Raw genomic sequence first — 17794 nt, 5'->3', positions numbered from 1 at the left:
TAAGTAGTGGTCTTCTAGCCAACAGCAACCATGTATGCAAAGGCAAGATGGCATGAGAAATAATATCGTGTGTGAGGAACTTCACAGGACTGGATATGAATGCAGAATGGAGACTGGGGTAGCCAGTGGTGAGGAGTAAGACTGAAAAGATAGGCGCCAGTCTCAAAGGGCTTGTAATCTAGGCTTGACTTTGTAGCAGTGAGGAATTATCAAAAAGTTGCAAGCAGGAGAATGACATGATCAGATCTATGCTTCAGAACTGTGACTCTGGAAATTGTGGGGAGAATTTAATAGAGGTTAGTCACAAGGAGCCTCTGCCATCTCAGGTTTCTTCTCTGTAAAATGAAGAAGTCAAAGTAGATAAGGTATGGGCATCTCCCAGCTCTGTTCCAAATAAAAGTGATAATTCTTACAAGCCCTGTCCAGCTCCTCTCTTCTGATTATACCCTGATCTTAGAAATGTAACTCTTCGCTGGGCGCAGTGACTCACGCCTGTAATCTCAGCACTTTGGGAGGCGGAGGCAGGCAGATCATGAGGTCAGGAGATTGAGACCATCCTGGGTAACATGGTGAAACCCCATCTCTACTAAAAATACAAAAAATTAGCTGGGCACGGTGGCACATGCCTGTAGTCCCAGCTACTCGGGAGGCTGAGACAGGAGAATCAACCCGGGTGGCGGAGGTTGCAGTGAGCTAAGATCAGGCCACTGCACCCCAACCTGGGCAACAGAGTGAGATTCTGTCTCAGAAAAAAAAAGAAAAGAAAATATGTAACTCTTAATTTTTATATTTGGTCACATACAACTGAAAGTATAACATAGTTATTCTTCTCATTTAGATCTGTGTCAGAAAAGAACTCCTATCACCCTGTCTCATTAATGACATCATTTTCAGAGCCTGATTTAGGCCAGTCTTCCTCCTTTTATGTGTCCTCCTCTGAAGAAGAGTTACCCAACCTAGAAAAAGAGTATGCTAGGGAAAACAGAATGATGGCCTATGCTAAGGAGCTTATCAACAACATGTGGAAAGACTTTTGTGTTGAAGATTATATTCGCTGTAAAGATACTGGCTTCCACACAGCTGAGAAAACAAGGAAGAAACGAAAAGAATGGGTGCCCACGATTACAGTACCGGAGCCTTTTCAAATGATGATAAGAGAACAGAAGAAAAAAGAAGAGTCCATGAAATCTAAATCAGATATTGAAATGGTACATAAACTGCTCAAAAAACAAGAAGAGGATCCAGAGTGTAAGAAGAAATTCCGAGCCAATCCAGTTCCTGCATCTGTCTTTCTCCCCCTTTACCATGATTTAGTCAAGCAAAAAGAAGAACGGAGAAGGTCTCTGAAGGAGAAAAATAAAGAAGCTCTTTTGGCCTCACAAAAGCCATTTAAATTTATAGCAAGGGAGGAACAGAAGCGAGCAGCCCAGGAAAAGCAGCTGAGAGACTTTTTTAAGTCTAAAAAGAAAACAAATCGATTTAAAGCCAGACCCATTCCTCGATCTACTTATGGTTCAACTACCAATGACAAGTTAAAAGAAGAAGAGCTCTATCGAAACCTTAGGACGCAGCTGAGAGCCCAGGAGCGTTTACAGAACTCATCTCCTCTGCCTTGTAGGTCAGCTTGGGGACGCAGGAACCCCAGGTGTCCTGAACAGGCTGTAAAGTTGAAGTGTAAACACAAGGTTAGGTGCCGGACTCCTGATTTTGAGGACCTTCCTGAGAGATATCAGAAACACCTCTCAGAACACAAGTCTCCAAAACTCTTAACGGTGTGTAAACCATTTGATCTTCATGCATCTCCACATGCATCTATTAAAAGAGAAAAAATTTTGGCAGACATCGAAGCAGATGAAGAAAAGTTAAAAGAAACACGTTGGCCTTATTTGTCTCCAAGGCGTAAGTCTCCAGTAAGACGTGCAGGTGTAAAGCCTGTGCCTTGTAACTACAGCCCTCCAGTGCCCACGGTGTCTTCCAGAGGACGAGAACAAGCTGTAAGGTAAGTAACTAAGACACAGTACTGACTGACTCAGGGTTGCCAGATGAGTGTATGTAGCTTTGTGGAGTTTATGTTGGTGAATTTGAAAATACTTAGAAATTATTATTGTATCTGTAAAATATTTTACTATATAATATATGATATTTTGTCAGAGAGTATTCTAAGAAATGAATGTATTTTTCATTTTATAAATTTTGAGGGATTAGAAAATATTAGTCTTAAGATTTCTAGTTTTACCTGGCCAGGTGCAGTGGCTCACACCTGTAATCCCAGTGCTTTGGGAGGCCGAGGTGGGTGGATCACAAGGTTAGGAGTTCAAGACCAGCCTGGCCAAGAGAGTGAAACCCCATCTCTACTAAAAATACAAAAAATTAGCTGGGCATGTGGCAGGTGCCTGTAATCCCAGCTACTCAGGAGGCTGAGGCAGGAGAATCGCTTGAATCCAGGAGGCAGAGCTTGCAGTAAGCCAAGATCGCGCGGTGGCACTCCAGCCTCAGCGACAGAGCGAGACTCCATCTCAAAAAATAAATAAATAAATAAATAAAGATTTCTAGTTTTACACGTCAGATCCTTTTCAAAGGGTTGCCTTTTTTCTTTTTCTTTTTTTTTTTTTTTTTGAGACGGAGTTTGGTTCTGTCGCCAGGGCTGGAATGCAGTGGCCGGATCTCAGCTCACTGCAAGCTCCGCCTCCCGGGTTTACGCCATTCTCCTGCCTCAGCCTCCCGAGTAGCTGGGACTACAGGCGCCCGCCATCTCGCCCGGCTAGTTTTTTGTATTTTTTTAAGTAGAGACGGGGTTTCACCGTGTTAGCCAGGATGGTCTCGATCTCCTGACCTCGTGATCCGCCCGTCTCGGCCTTCCAAAGTGCTGGGATTACAGGCTTGAGCCACCGCGCCCGGCCAAGGGTTGCCTTTTTTCAAATTTTGAATTATCAAAATTCAAATTATCCCATGTTAAATCTTTGCTAAACAACATTCGCATTGGCTTAAAGTGGATTAAGCCTTAGTTTGTTACCCTCAGGAGATCACTTGAGGAAAAGAAAATGTTGGAAGAAGAGAGAAATCGGATCCTAACTAAACAGAAGCAAAGAATGAAAGAATTGCAGAAACTCCTGACAACCCGGGCTAAGGCTTATGACTCACATCAAAGTTTAGCTCAAATATCTAAATCCAGAGTAAAATGTCTCAGGTATCATAAAAAAATCTTGAACCTCCAGACCACTGGTTTTCAAACTTTCTTTTTTTTTTTTAATCAGTAGATAGTAAAATATGAGCAGATTGAAAATGGCATTAGTGTTTTAGCTTATGGATTTAAATTGTCATCACTTACTTATGTTCAGCACACACACACTCACCTCATGGTGAGAACCAACGTATATACTCACTTTCATGGTAAGAACCATGAAGCTATGTTGAGGAATACAAACATTTTCTATTGTGGCCTTAGTTAATAGTTATAATCTTATACCAGTATCTAATCTTGTTCTTTATATTATTTTTGATTGCAGTAAACTGATACATCAAAGAGCTTTGTTCTAAGGTTTGGATGTAATCTGATAGCACAAATTAACACATTAAACATCCATTATGTGATGTGTTCATTAGCACATATGTTAATGTTTAGTAGTATGTGTTGCATTTTGTTAATTTCAATATAAAAATAAAAATATTCACGGAATCCTTAGAACCCCTTCACTAGAATTCTGCAGTACAAAGTTTGAAAACCAGTGTTCCAGATGTTGCACATAAAAATGTTGATGTTTAAGTAGGAAAATATCTCCCTCAAAGCCAGGTAAGTAATATGATTTATTACTTTTTAATCTGATTTCTAAATATACATATGTACTTTTAATTACAATGAGTATTCTTTTATAATTTAGCATTAATCCATTGACAAAGGGAGCTTAATTTGATTAACTTGAGCATAATGTTTCTTAGAAATAGATTACTTACCCTCAGGAAGTAAACTATTAATAGCTTTTTTTTTTTTTGAGACAGAGTCTTGCTCTGTCGCCCAGGCTGGATCACCCAGGAGATGAAGCGATTCTCCTGCCTCAGCCTACAGAGTAGCTGGGATTACAGGCACTCACCACCACGCCCAGCTAATTTTTTTTTTTTTTAGTAGAGATGTGGTTTTACCATGTTGGCCAGGCTGGTCTCAAACTCCTGACCTCAGGTGATCCGCCAACCTCGGCCTCCCAAAATGCTGGGATTACAGGCGTGAGCCACTGCACCCGGACAATAGCTTTTTCATAACCCCAACTTGTGTATAATTAAGCCTAATTATTTGGAAGTATAATTGTTTTCTCCAATCCATTAATTTTATTATCTTGGTAGCAATTAAATAGTGTAGTTTAATTCATTATAGGATCTTGCCCAAATAGTGAGAACACTTACAGTAAATTTATATATTTTGGTTCCTGTTTCTCTTTATGTTATGTTTCCATGCGCTTTATTTCTCCTTTGACTTGCTCCCATTGAATTAACTTTGCCACTAACCTGTAGGAGATCTTATTTAGGGGGAAAAAATAACAGCAAAGGCTGGATGCCATGGCTCACATCTATAATCCCAGCACCTTGGGAATCCAAGGCAGGAAGATTGCTTGAACCCAGGAGTTTGAGACCAGCCTGGTAAACATAATAAGACCTCCATTTCTACAAAAAATTAAAAACATTAGCCAGGTGTGGTGGCATGCACCTGTAGTCCCACCTACTCGAGAGGCTAAGGTGGGAGGATCATTTGAGCCCAGGAAGTTGAACCTGCAGTCAGCCATGATTGTACCACTGCACTCCAGCCTGCGCAGCAGAGCAAGAACCTGTCTCAAAAATAATAGGCCGGACGCGATGGCTCATGCCTGTAATCCCAGCACTTGGAAAGGCCGAGACAGGCAAATCACCTGAGGTCAGGAGTTCGAGACCAGCCTGGCCAACATGGTGAAAACCTCGTCTCTACTAAAAATACAGAAAATTAGCCAGGCATGGCGGTGCACGCCTGTAATCTCAGCTACTCAGAAGGCTGAGGCATGAGAATTGCATGAACCCAGGAGGTGGAGGTTGCAGTGAGCTGAGATGGCGCCACTGTGCCAGCCTGAACAACAGAATGAGACTCTGTCTCAAAACAAAAAACAAATAACAACAATAAAATAATAAATAAGAGCAAGGTCTTGTTTTCGGAAGAAATTCCTTACAGAGAAGATAGCTGATTTGTTCCAAAATGTTCTTGGTTTTATACACTTATAAATGAGACAAGAGGGCTTTCATTAATCTCTTCAGGTCAGTTTGAAGTCCCTTAATATATGTATGCCTTGGGGATTTCAGAAATTAAAGTGTTCAGACTATTCCTAGAGCATAATATGTGTGGTCTCAGAACCTAGGATTTTATTCTACATTCCGTGAGAATTAACCAGTACAGAAGAGGAATCGAGGTACACTGTGAACTGTGCTCATAATTTCTGATTTGTCAGCTAAGCTAAATGTTATTTCTTTTTTTTTTCATTGACTTTGTAGAGGTTGATAAGTTAAATGTTACATATGTAAGTTCTTATTTCTTAGATGATCTTTTAAAAAATTCCATTGCTTTTATTTAATTTTAGAAAGAGCGAAAAGGAAAGGATGAGAGAATACCAACGAGAACTAGAAGAAAGAGAAGAAAAATTAAAAAAGAGGCCACTGCTATTTGAAAGAGTTGCTCAGGTTGTGTTTATTGGAATTTAAGAGCTATTGTCAGTTGTTTTTTTTTTTTTTTTTTTTTACAGCTTTAGCTCCTAAATTTACAGTCCATTTTTCTTATGTGTTATATAACTGTTGGGATACATTATTGTTGTTTATGTTGGCTTCATCATATCAGCCAATGAGTAATTTTGCTTAAATCCGAGCATTTAACCAAGTGTGGTGGTGTGCACCTGTAGTCCCAGCTACCTGGGAGGCTGAGGTGGGCAAATTGCTTGAGCCCAAGAGTTTTGGTCCAACCTGTGCAATGTAGCAAGACCTCATCTCAAAAAAATAATCTGAACATTGAATCTTTTTGATGAAGCACATAAGTTTGATAAATAACATGCCAATCCAGTAGTTTGTAAAATAATTTTGCAAGCTGTTTTCTAATGGCTGGTCTTTTTTCAGTACAAACTTGGTTAGATATTAAGATGAGGCTTCATGATATCACTTGGAGGTCTTTGAAGAATTAAAAAAATGAAACAAAATGGCTAATTGAATCAGAGTTATTTCTGCCAGTTTTTTTTTAAGTGAGTTTGTAATTCACTCTTCTCTGCAATTACTAAAAAAACTTCCTTTCTATAAGAAAAACAAACTAGCCTTACAGACAGTAGACCCTGAGTTTACTCAGTTTATGCCCAGTTTTATAATCTTTCCCTTCTGGGAGATTTGTTCATTTTAGGTCATTTTCTCCTTTATCCCATAGGGGAGGCATCTGTATGGGTGATATGGCTTAACAATTGACAAAATCACTGGAGGTTGCAGGTTCTAAATTGTGAATTTGAAGCTGTTATAATTGGAAAATAGACAGTTGGAGAATTTACCTGTAACAGATGAGCATGGTTACAGAAGTGTACTTGTCAGTGACTCGGTGAGGACAGTGGACATGTATTGTGGGTGAATCTGCACGTTACAGTCTCTCAAAGTTACATAATCTTTTTGCTCACTGATCTAGATATAATTTTATGTAATGCCTTTCATTTTAAGGGATGGATTTTTTAAACATCTTTATTTCAACTTTAGGGGAAAAAATCATTTTAAGCTGTTATACATTATAATCATAAAGTGATTGGCTTTTGGCCCAAAGACATTATCTCCAGCTCTGAACTGCAAGTTTTTTGTTTTTGCTTTTTACACTGCTTCTGGGTTTTTCTTATTTTAATTTTTTTCAACTTTTATTTTAAATTCAAGGGGTACATGTGCAGGTTTGTTACAAGGGTATGCCAGGCGCTGTGGCTCATGCCTGTAATCCCAGCCAGCATTTTGGGAGGCCGAGGCAGGTGGATCACCTGAGGTCAGGGGTTCGAGAGCAGCCTGGCCAACATGGTGAAACCTCATCTGTACTAAAAATACAAAAATTAGCCGGGCATGGTTTTGTGTGCCTGTAATCCCAACTACTTGGGAGGCTGAGGCAGGAGAATTGCTTGAACTTGGGAGGCGGAGGTTGCAGTGAGCTGAGATCGCATCATTGCGCTCCAGCCTGAGCAACAAGAGCGAAATTCCATCTCCAAAAAAAAAAAAAAAATGGGGGGGTATATTGTGTGAGCTGGGGTTTGGAGTATGATTGAACTCATCACCCACGTAATGAGCATAGTACCCAATACGTAGTTTTTCAACCCTTGCCCTCCTGCCTCCACTCTCCCTCTTATATTCTCCAGTGTCTGTTGTTCCCATCTTTATTTCCATGTGTACCCAGTGTTTAGTTCCACTTGTAAGTGAGAACATGTGGTGTTTGGTTTTCTGTTTCTGCTTTAGTTTGCTTAGGATAATGGCTTCTAGCTGCATCCATGTTGTTGCAGAGGACATGATTTCATTCTTTTTTATGGCTGTGTAGTATTCTGTGGTATATGTGTAACATATTTTCTGTATCCAATCCACTGCTGATGGGCTGGGTTGATACCATGTCTTTGCTGTTGTGAATAGCACCAGCACTTGTTATTGTCTGTCTGGTTTTTATAAAAAACTATTTTTAGAGACAGGGTCTCACTCTGTTGCCCAAGCCGGTGCAGCAGTACAATCTCACTGTAACCTTGAACTCCTGGACTCAGATGATTCCCAGTATCAGCATCCCTAGTAGCTGAGACAAAGGCCCACATCATCATGCCCAGCTAATTTTATTTTTTGTAGAGACTGGATCTCACTGTATTGCCCAGGCTGGTCTTGAACTCCTGGCCTCAAGTGATCTTCCCACCTCCACCTCCCAAGTTGATGGGATTATAGGCGTGAGCCGCTGCACCTAGCTTTTGCCTGTCTTTTTGTTACAGCCTTCCTAGTGGGTATTGTTCAGTAACATTCTTTCAACTGTTCTTTTATCTTTTTCATTACAGACTCTATCTACTAGCTTATTGATATGGTAGGTGAGGATTTAGCTGTTTTACCACATTCTCTCGGAAGCACACTTACCTTCCCTTTCTCTGTCTTTCCATCCTTCCATTTCCCAGTCAGCTCTATCACAGATCAGAATTCATTGTTATGACTTAGTAAACAATGTTAGCAGCTGAGCCCTATATTATTATTATCACATTCCTTTTTCTTTTTTTCTTTTTTTTTTTGAGACAGTCTTGCTCTGTCACCCAGGCTGGAGTATAGTGGCACAATCTCGGCTCACTGCAGCCTCTGCCTCCTGAGTTCAAGCCATTCTCCTGCCTCAGGCTCCTGAGTAGCTGGGATTACAGGTGCGCACCACCTCGCCCAGCTAATTTTTTTTGTGTTTTTTAGTAGAGATGAGGTTTCACCACGTTGGTCAGGCTGGTCTCGAACTCCTGACCTGATGATCCGCCCACCGTGGCCTCCCAAAGTGCTGGGATTACAGGTGTGAGCCACCGCGCCCGGCCCATCACATTTCCTTTAAAAAAATTTTTCCTTGTGTTAATAATTACTAATTTTGTTTGGTCCTCCCCCCACCTTCCCTCATTCCCTGCCAATGTATATATCATTATTATTCTTAAATTTTTCTGTTAGCTCTCAAAAATCCCCCTCAAACAGTTAAACACGTTGTTAATTCATCAGTTCCTTTCCTCCCCTGGAGCCCACAAGTGTTCTGCTCCACTTTGGAATGGTTTCTCTCTAGGCCAGCAGTCCTCAATCTTTTTGGCACTAGAGACTAGTTTTATGGAAGACCATTTTTCCACAGACCAGGGTTGCATGGGGTGGGGTGGATGGATGAGGGAATGGATCATTTCTGGATGGAACTGTTCCACCTCACATCATCAGGCATTAGATTCTCATAAGGAGCATGCAACCTAGATCCCTGGCATGAGCAGTTCACGATAGGGGTCACGCTGCTATGAAAATCTAATGCTATAGGAGGCAGAGCTCAGGTGGTAATGCTCATCCTCCCACTGCTCACTTCCTGCTGTGTAGCCTGGTTCCTAACAGGCCACAGCCCCGTACTTAGCTCGTGGTAATGACCCCTGCTATAGGACTCTGGCATAAGTGACATTTTAGGACCTTTTTCACTGTAACACTGGGGATTAGTTAGATATTAACCTTCTGGATTTATCTACATTTCTTGTATTTCTTTTAAAGTCACTATTAGTTTATTCTGGTTCTGGAAGGTTTCCTCAAATTTATCGTCCAAATCTGCATTTTTTGCTCACCTAATGAAAAATGACATAATTTCCAGAATGCTTCTCATTTATTAAATGTTCCTTTGGTATTTTTCATGGGTGCAGTACCTTTTTTTTTTTTTTTTTGAGACAGGGTGTTACTCTGTCCCAGGCTGGAGTGCAGTGGCATGATTGCGGTTCACTGCAACCTCAACCTCTTTTGCTCAGGCGATCTTCCCACCTAAGCCTCCCAAGTAGTTAGGACTACAGGCACAAGCCACCGTGCCAGGCTAATTTTTGTATTTTTCGTAAAGACAGGGGCCTTACTCTGTTGTCCATGCTGGTCTTAAGCTCCTGGGCTCAAGAAATCCTCTTTTCTCAGCCTTCCAAAGTGCCGGATTCCAGGTGTGAACCACCACACCCAGCCTATCTTTTATATCTCTGCGCATACTGGTGATGTCGTCTCAGTTTCCTTCAAGTTTCTTTTTCTCTTTTTTAGCCTCTTGTCTATCATATTAGAAGCTTTCCTCAGATTATCTTTGGTTGTCTGTTTGCATTTAAGAGGGAGATTGTACAAAGTTATTTGGAAGGTGGTTTCTAATGTTTTTTGTGAGATTGCTGAAAGACGAGCGCTCCACTAAGCACTTTATATGCATTATCTTAACTGACCTTTACACTGCTCCTGTGAGGTTCTTATTTCACAGATGAGGGACATCTCAAGGCTTGGATGATACAACCAGAAGAAGGGGAACCAGGATTCAAACCCAGATCTGGCTGTCTTCGTGTGATTGTTTTATCTGTCATCTTGTTTTCCTGCCCCCTTCTCAACAAATGGTTTTTGAATATCAGAAAATCCCTTGAGACTCTTAAAGTCAGATAGAAACAAGACCGACAAATATAGTCATTCAAGACACACAACTGCAGCAATTACAGATGTGTATTAAGACAAAATTGTCAATATGATTGTTTGGGAGGTTGGGGGAATGGTCAGATTGATATATTCTTTTTTTCTGTTAACCTGAATTCCAGGGAGCCAGGTACATAACCTGGGAATACTAATATTTGTGTTAGTGACATGTGAGGCTTGTTCCAAGAGGTCTAGAAAAAAAAAAAAGGAAAGTAAATAAAATGCTAAATTAAAGGAATCTTTATGGGTGATACTATAAAACCAGAAAGAAAGTATGAGGTATTATTTGGGAAGACCAAAAACTGAACACATATACAGCAATGATTTATTATAGTGCTGTTTGTCTAAGAAATATCTTTTTTTTTTTTTTGAGACGGAGTCTCACTCTGTCACCCAGGCTGGAGTGCAGTGGTGCAATCTCAGCTCACTGCAACCTCCGCCTCCCGGGTTCAAGTGATTCTCCTGCCTCAGCCTCCTGAGTATCTGGGATTACAGGCGCGTACCACCATGCCTGGCTAATTTTTTTTTTTTTTTTTTTGAGACGGGGTCTCGCTCTCTCGCCCAGGCTGGAGCGCAGTGGCGCAATCTCCACTCACTGCAAGCTCCGCCTCCCGGGTTCACGCCATTCTCCTGTCTTAGCCTCCTGCTAATTTTTTTTGTATTTTTAGTCAAGACGAAGTTTCAGCATGTTGGTCAGGCTGGTCTCGAACTCCTGACCTTGTGATCCACCCACCTCAACTTCTCAAAGTTCTGGGATTACAGGTGTGAACCACCACATCCAGTCAGAAATATCTTTATATTAGAAAAATTAGGCCAGTGACTCACACCCTGTAATCCCAACACTTTGGGAAACTGAGGGGACAGGATCATTTGAGGCCAAGAGTTTGAGACCAGTGTCTACTGTTCTCTTTTTTTTTTTTTTTTTTTTTTTTTGAGACAGGGTCCCACTCTTGTCGCCCACGCTGGAGTGCAGTGGCGTGATCTCAGCTCACTGCAACCTCTGCCTCTTGGGTTCAAGCAATTCTCCTGCCTCAGTCTCCCGAGTAGCGGGGATTACAGGTGCGCACCACCACACCTGGCAAATTTTTTTTGTATTTTTAGTAGAGATGGGGTTTCACCATGTTGGCCGAGCTGGTCCCAAACACCTGACCTCAAGTGATCCACCTGCCACGGCCTCCCAAAGTGCTGGGATTACAGGCATGAGCCACCATGCCTGGCCTACTGTTCTCATCTTCATATCTGTGTGTACCCAGTTCCTCCCCATTCAGCTGGTCATTGAGAGACCTGTCAAATTTTCTTCCTAAATAATTTTTGGATCTGCCCTTCACCATCCTTGATGGTGAAATGCCAGGTGGAACCTTTATTTCCTATTTGAATCATAATAGTTTGATTGATTTTTCTGCCTTGCTCTTTGCAGAACCATTCATTATATCTTCACCTTACCATTTCCATTCCCCTACTAACATGTTAACCCTGGGTAGACAGTTAATAAGCCTTTATAACAGGGGCAATCATCCATTCTCACCAATTCCATTTATTCTCATTTTCAATGAATGATATCAAGGGGTCTTCTCATTAACTCCTCAAATAGTATATACAGAGTTACTGTGGCAGTGAATCACCATTGCTTTTTTTTTTTTAGTACATTTTTTTTCCTGCAGTGTATTTTGCTGGAACTATTGCTGCTAATTAACGGTTGGTTTTATTAAAAACAATTTTAATAGCTTGCAGCTATTTGCTTTGCCCATTTATAGGAGTTAATTGTGGTCTCACTCCTGCTGAGTGATTCCCTAACACAATATGCCTGTGATTCTTTACAGAATAAACTATGTTGTCCTGTTTCTTGGAAATCACAGGATTAATTAACTGAGAAGATGTTAGATTGAATTTTAAACCAAAGTCAGATGAAGGCTTACTGGCACAAATTTTGACTAATGTCTTATATATTTAATTTGCTGAAGTCAAAATATACTATTGGTAATGCATTCAGAGCTAGGTTTGGGGTTTCTTTATTCTTCTCTGTAGTCTTTAGGGTATAGTTCTTACTTCTCATTTTGCCCTTCCTTTCAGTTCCCCAAGGCTTGTCTGTTGATATTCACAGACTCTGGATGGGTTTTTACTTACATTTCTAAAAAATATTATTGTTATTCACAGTGAGTGCATTTTAGCAGCAGTTTGAGTGCTTCTTTTTCAGTTTTCCAGAGTATCAGGAAATGCACTGGTGATAGTTTTATCCATTGTAATCAGTCCTTGCTATTTCGGGTTCTCCTGTGTAACACTAGACTCCATGGTCCCTCATTATACTAGATTTGGCAAATATCTGACAACTACATTGCTCAAGTCAGGCTTTAGGTCACCTTCAAACCCTAGGACAACCATTACCACTTAGAGAAAGCAACATGATGTAATATAAAAGACCTAGGAAATGGTCAAGAGATTTGGTTCTATCACTCACTAGCCTTGTGACCTTAATCAAACAATTTCACCTTTGAGGCAGGGGCCGGGGGAGATTTGGTTTCTTTATTGATTAAATATGGGGGTTAGACTGGATGCTCCTCCACACACTTCCCAGTATGAATGCCATTGGTTCATTGGAATTGGGCTAGTCCTAGTCACCTTGCTTTAGTTGGAGGTCCAGAGGGCAGTTCTTGGCCCTCTCACAGTTCAGATCCACTCATAGGAGCTAAAATGGACTAAAGTCGAGGCACTAGTGTGAACCCAGGCACTTTGTGACTCCATAAAGCCTGCCATCTCTGGAACTGTGATGACTTCAGTTTGACCCAGGTATGAGAGAGTCATCACAATTCCAAAAGATCTTAAAGCCAGGAAGTGACATTCTACAGATTTGAACCCAGTTCTAAATTCATATTGTTTTCGTTCTATCCCTTGCTTCCTCCACAGAGTAAAGATTACAACACTGGTGCTTTTATCATCTTTAATGAATTGGGGATATGGCTTATAAAGAGTAAAAATTACAGTAGATACATAAAATAAAAGAATTTGGCTGGGCGCCATGGCTTATGCCTATAATCCCAGCACTTTGGGAGTCCAAGGCGGGTGGATCACTTGAGCCCAGGAGTTTGAGACTATCCTGGACAACATAGTCCCATCCTACAAAAAATACAACAAGCCCCATCCTACAAAAAATACAAAAATTAGCTGGGCATGGTGGCGTGCGCCTCTGGTCCCAGCTACTCCAGAGGCTGAGGTGGGAGGATCGCTTGAGTCCAGGAGGTTGAGGCTGCAGTGAGTTGTGTTCACACCACTGCACTCCAACCTGGGTAACAGAGCAAGACCCTGTCTCAAAAAGAAAAGAAAAGAATCCTCTGACAACAATTATTGCATGAAATCTTTCTTTCAGATATCTTTATAAACAGTCATAAAAGTATATAAAACCTAGGTACAATATAAAAAATAATTATAGATCAATCTAATGTGGCCGCGACCCATGTTAACAGACCATTGCCCGCACCCCAAAAACCCTACGTGCCCCTTGCAAATCACAGCCCTTCTACCTCTCCCCAAGAGGTAACCACCATTCTGACTCTCAGGATAAGTACTTCCTTGTTTTTCATTGCAATTTTACAGTGTGTGTACCTATCCTCAAACAATATAGTTGTTTTGCCCATTTCTGAACTTTATATAGATCATACAATATGTACTTGTTAGTGCTTTGCTTCGTTTGCTCAGTATTATATTTGTGAGATCCATCCATGTTGTGGCATGTAACTGTAGTTCATTCATTTTCATTGCTTTATTTTACTCCATTATAGGAATAGACCACAATTTATTTATCCATCCTTCTGCTAATAGATATTTGGGTGATTTCCAATTTGGGGTTATTGAAGGACAGTACTATCCTGAACATTCTTGTATATGTCCTCCCTTGGGACACATATGTGGGAGCTTCTCTGGGCATATTCCTAGGAGTGTAATTGTTGGTCATAGGGTATGCAGATTTTCAACCAACTGTGACTGCTGAACTTAATTATCACTGGCACTTTTAATCCATACATTTTTAATGAAAATTTAAAGTCTTCTGTTCTCGTCTAAAAGGGTTTGTCTTTCCTATAGAAAAATGCAAGAATGGCAGCAGAAAAGCATTATTCTAATACCCTAAAAGCACTAGGAATATCTGATGAGTTTGTTTCAAAGAAAGGCCAAAGTGGAAAAGTACTTGAGTACTTCAACAATCAAGAGACAAAAAGTGTCACTGAAGACAAAGAAAGGTAACATGTATAAGATGTCTGAATGGCTTACCTTTGAAAAAGTATTACCTGCAGAAAAGCACAATTTTATACTATATATATTTTTTGTTCTATATTGTTTTAAAAAGATCTTTTACCCAATAGTAAAAGACGTGTGAACTGTTGTAAAACATACTGATATTTTAACATGTTTGACACATTAACGTTCACATGAAGTATTTTATTTTTAAAGCAGAATAACTTAGATTTCTTACCGACATAAGTAACAAAAATAATAGCATGCTTTCAAATGAAGTTTAAAGAATCAATCACTCAAATTTTGAAATAGGGCAGGCGTGGTGGCTCACGCCTATAATCCTAGCACTTTGGGAGGCCGAGGCAGGTGGATCACAAGGTCAGGAGATCGAGACCATCCTGGCTAACATGGTGAAACCCCGTCTCTACTAAAAATACAAAAAATTAGCCGGGTGTGGTGGCAGGCGCCTGTAGTCCTAGCTACTCGGGAGGCTGAGGCAGGAGAATGGCATGAACCTGGGAGGCGGAGCTTGCAGTGAGCCGAGATCGTGCCACTGCACTCCAGCCTGGGTGACACAGACTCCGTCTCAAAAAAATAAAAAAATAAAAATTTTTGAAATAAATTAATTTTCAGGAATATTAAATTTCTCAATGGGCACTTTTATAGCATTTTCTTTCTTTTTTTTGAGCTGTCTTGATAACAAATTGGAATTCATATACTTGAGGAAGACTGGCTACATGGTGGCATACTTGCAGAGGGTTTGTTTACTTTTAAACTAACTCATTTTTCCTTTGAAAGATTGATAAATTTCTTCCCCTAGCTTTAATGAAGAAGAAAAAATAGAAGAAAGAGAGAATGGGGAAGAAAATTATTTTATTGATACCAACAGCCAGGATTCTTACAAGGAAAAAGATGAAGCCAATGAAGAAAGTGAAGAAGAGAAATCTGTTGAAGAATCACACTGAATCATCAAGGTCTCCTCTCTATGCCCTTGCTGTTGTTTGCAGCGTCAGGGTGTCAGCAGCTGCATTCGTGTTTAGAACATCTGTGGGGATGCCTCTGATATGTGCAGGGCTGTTGATCAAAGTCATCTGTAGCCTGAAAAGCCTGAATCCAGCTGATTGGTCATTTGATCAGTTAGAGTAAGGCTTTGCCTATTCAGTTTTAAAAATCACTGTATATGATCTGTTTGCAACTATGATTTTGTATTTTTAAAAAGTGTTTCAGAACCACAGCTGTCACAAACTGATTAGTTTTAAAAAAATACATTATTCCATTAATTTTACTGGAAAAAATGGCGTAGTATTGAAAGCAGAGAGAAGTATTGGTCTTTGGTGATTTACTTTTTAAAAATTTTGGAAAGTGTGAATCAGTAAGTATTTTTAATTATACTATTTGCCCATTCTTTTTCTCTGCAATACATTTCACAGAATAAATCCTCGAACTTGTTTTGCTGCTCTGAGCCATTTTTAAAAGTGATAGAAAAAAAATAGATACTTGCAAATTTACATTTATTTTTGCACTGAAAGTTTACTGTTAAATTGTCTACACCATCATCCCTTTTTCTTTTTATCCTTAGTTCTAGTCCAAATTATTTTTGATATTATTGGGAAAGTTTTTATACTAGCTTTTTTAACCCTATGTATTATTACAGATGGAAGGAATTACGGCATGAGCTAAATTAGGGGCAAGTATCCCTGTTTTATATATGATGAAATTGTGCATAATAACTTGGCTAAGGCAAGTCTTCAAAGTAATTCAGATTTAATTCTTTACTGCTAGACCCAGTTGTGTTCAACTTTTTACATATTATTGCCAACACGCTTTGTCTCTCTGTGTACAATGTTAATCTGATTTTATAAATCTATAATTTTTTTCTGTAAGCAAATTTTTGTTTTAAAATTTGAAGTCAGTCATAAAGATAATACAGCATAAGACATTTTCTTCTCTAAAAACAATCAGCATCATTTTAAAAGGATAAACTAATACAGGTGTGTGTAATAGCAGTGTTTCCCAACTGGCAATTTATGCTTTAAATTAAAAAATAAGGTCGTTTTTCTCCATTAGGGGCAAATGTTTACTCGTAATTTTCTCCCTACAGTTTGTGTTAAATTGCTTTTCACTATTATTATATTGTAAACTCCTTGGGAGTTGGCACCACTTAAAAATTCATCTTTGTATTCCCTTAATATTTGGCACAGGATTGTACATATGGTAGGTACTTAATAAAGGTTTGAATGAATGTGTAGATGAATATGGTTTTTATACACTTACAGCTACTTCAGAATGAGTACACATGGGATTAAAAACATTTCCCTCCTAGCTCATTGGGAACCTGTGAAACACAATCTGCAAATTGTAATAGTGCTTAAAACATTACTTGCTTTCAAGGATTCACGCCTGTCCCTTCTCAATTTCATGGGGAGAATATGGGCTTTGGTCATGAAACACTTGGCTTCAGGACCAATCTCATTTTCTTACCTTTAAAAAAATGGGAATAGTACCTATCTTGAGTGGCCGTGGGAAGGACTGGATGAAATCATGTATGGAAAGGTCTTTGCAAACTGTGATATACAAATGATGGTGTCAGAAGACAGAATATTCCTAAGGAAAATATTAACTTAAAATTCTTGTACTTAAAGGAGATACACTGTGATTTACATATTATTTTGTTAGAAATAACTTTTGAAGCACTTTGTTAGACATGATCTGGTAAACACAGAACCAAAGTTAAAAAGAGAGAGAGAGACACTGACAGCTTCAAATCATTCTATGCATATCACTGTTTTCTTAAGAAAGCCGTCAAATTGACGGCTGAAAGATTACTTTAGCAGGTCACATTACACAGTGATGGTCAGAAGTCAATTGGTTAAATCAAACATGTTTTCAGGTGTTAGGTAACTGAAAATTTTTTACATTTGTATCATCTGAATTGGCTCCAGAATTCCTTTTGCTTATGGGATTTTACTTTATACAAGATTAACCTAACATCAAGAAAAAGGTTATGCTCTTTTTTTCTTTCGTAATATTACTGGATACCCTATGACTTCATATTTATTTCTGCAGAAGAAATGGCCTGGGGACTTGTTGGAGAATTAAGTTATTTTAGACATACACAAACACATGTATATATGTATCTATATATATGATGGAAGGCTGGATGCAGTGGCTCATGCCTGTAATCCCAGCACTTTCAAAGGCAGAGGAAGGCGGCTCACTTGAGGTCAGGAGTTCAAGATCAGCCTGGGCAACATGGTGAAACCCTGTCTCTACAAAAAATACAAAAGTTAGCCAGGCAGGGTGTCATGTACCGAGTAGTCCCAGATACTCGGGAAGCTAAGGTGGGAGGATTGGTTGAGCCCAGGTGGTTGAGGCTGCAGTGAGCCCTGATCACGCCACTCCAACC

The 17794-nt window shown here is 39.7% G+C and overlaps 1 protein-coding gene across 2 annotated transcripts in view; it reads left to right on the top strand.

Annotated features, from left to right (window-relative positions):
* Window positions 1–16636, top strand: part of FAM161A (FAM161 centrosomal protein A) — a 31502-nt gene extending 14866 nt beyond the window's left edge. The window contains exons 3-7 of one of the 2 annotated variants that reach the window (XM_003908708.5): window positions 839–1999; window positions 3020–3187; window positions 5592–5691; window positions 14239–14393; window positions 15209–16636. In XM_003908708.5, coding sequence (XP_003908757.1) covers window positions 839–1999; window positions 3020–3187; window positions 5592–5691; window positions 14239–14393; window positions 15209–15353 — 1729 coding nt within the window. In that variant the 3' untranslated portion in view covers window positions 15354–16636. The remainder of the gene's footprint in view (window positions 1–838; window positions 2000–3019; window positions 3188–5591; window positions 5692–14238; window positions 14394–15208) is intronic. The other variant, XM_003908707.5, reaches the window with a different exon arrangement.
* Window positions 16637–17794: the final 1158 nt, after the last annotated feature.

This window comes from Papio anubis, chromosome 14 (assembly GCF_008728515.1).
Source record: "Papio anubis isolate 15944 chromosome 14, Panubis1.0, whole genome shotgun sequence".
Taxonomy (NCBI): domain Eukaryota; kingdom Metazoa; phylum Chordata; class Mammalia; order Primates; family Cercopithecidae; genus Papio; species Papio anubis.
Note: the sequence above shows the minus strand (reverse complement) of the source record. Positions and strands in the feature narration are given on the sequence as shown.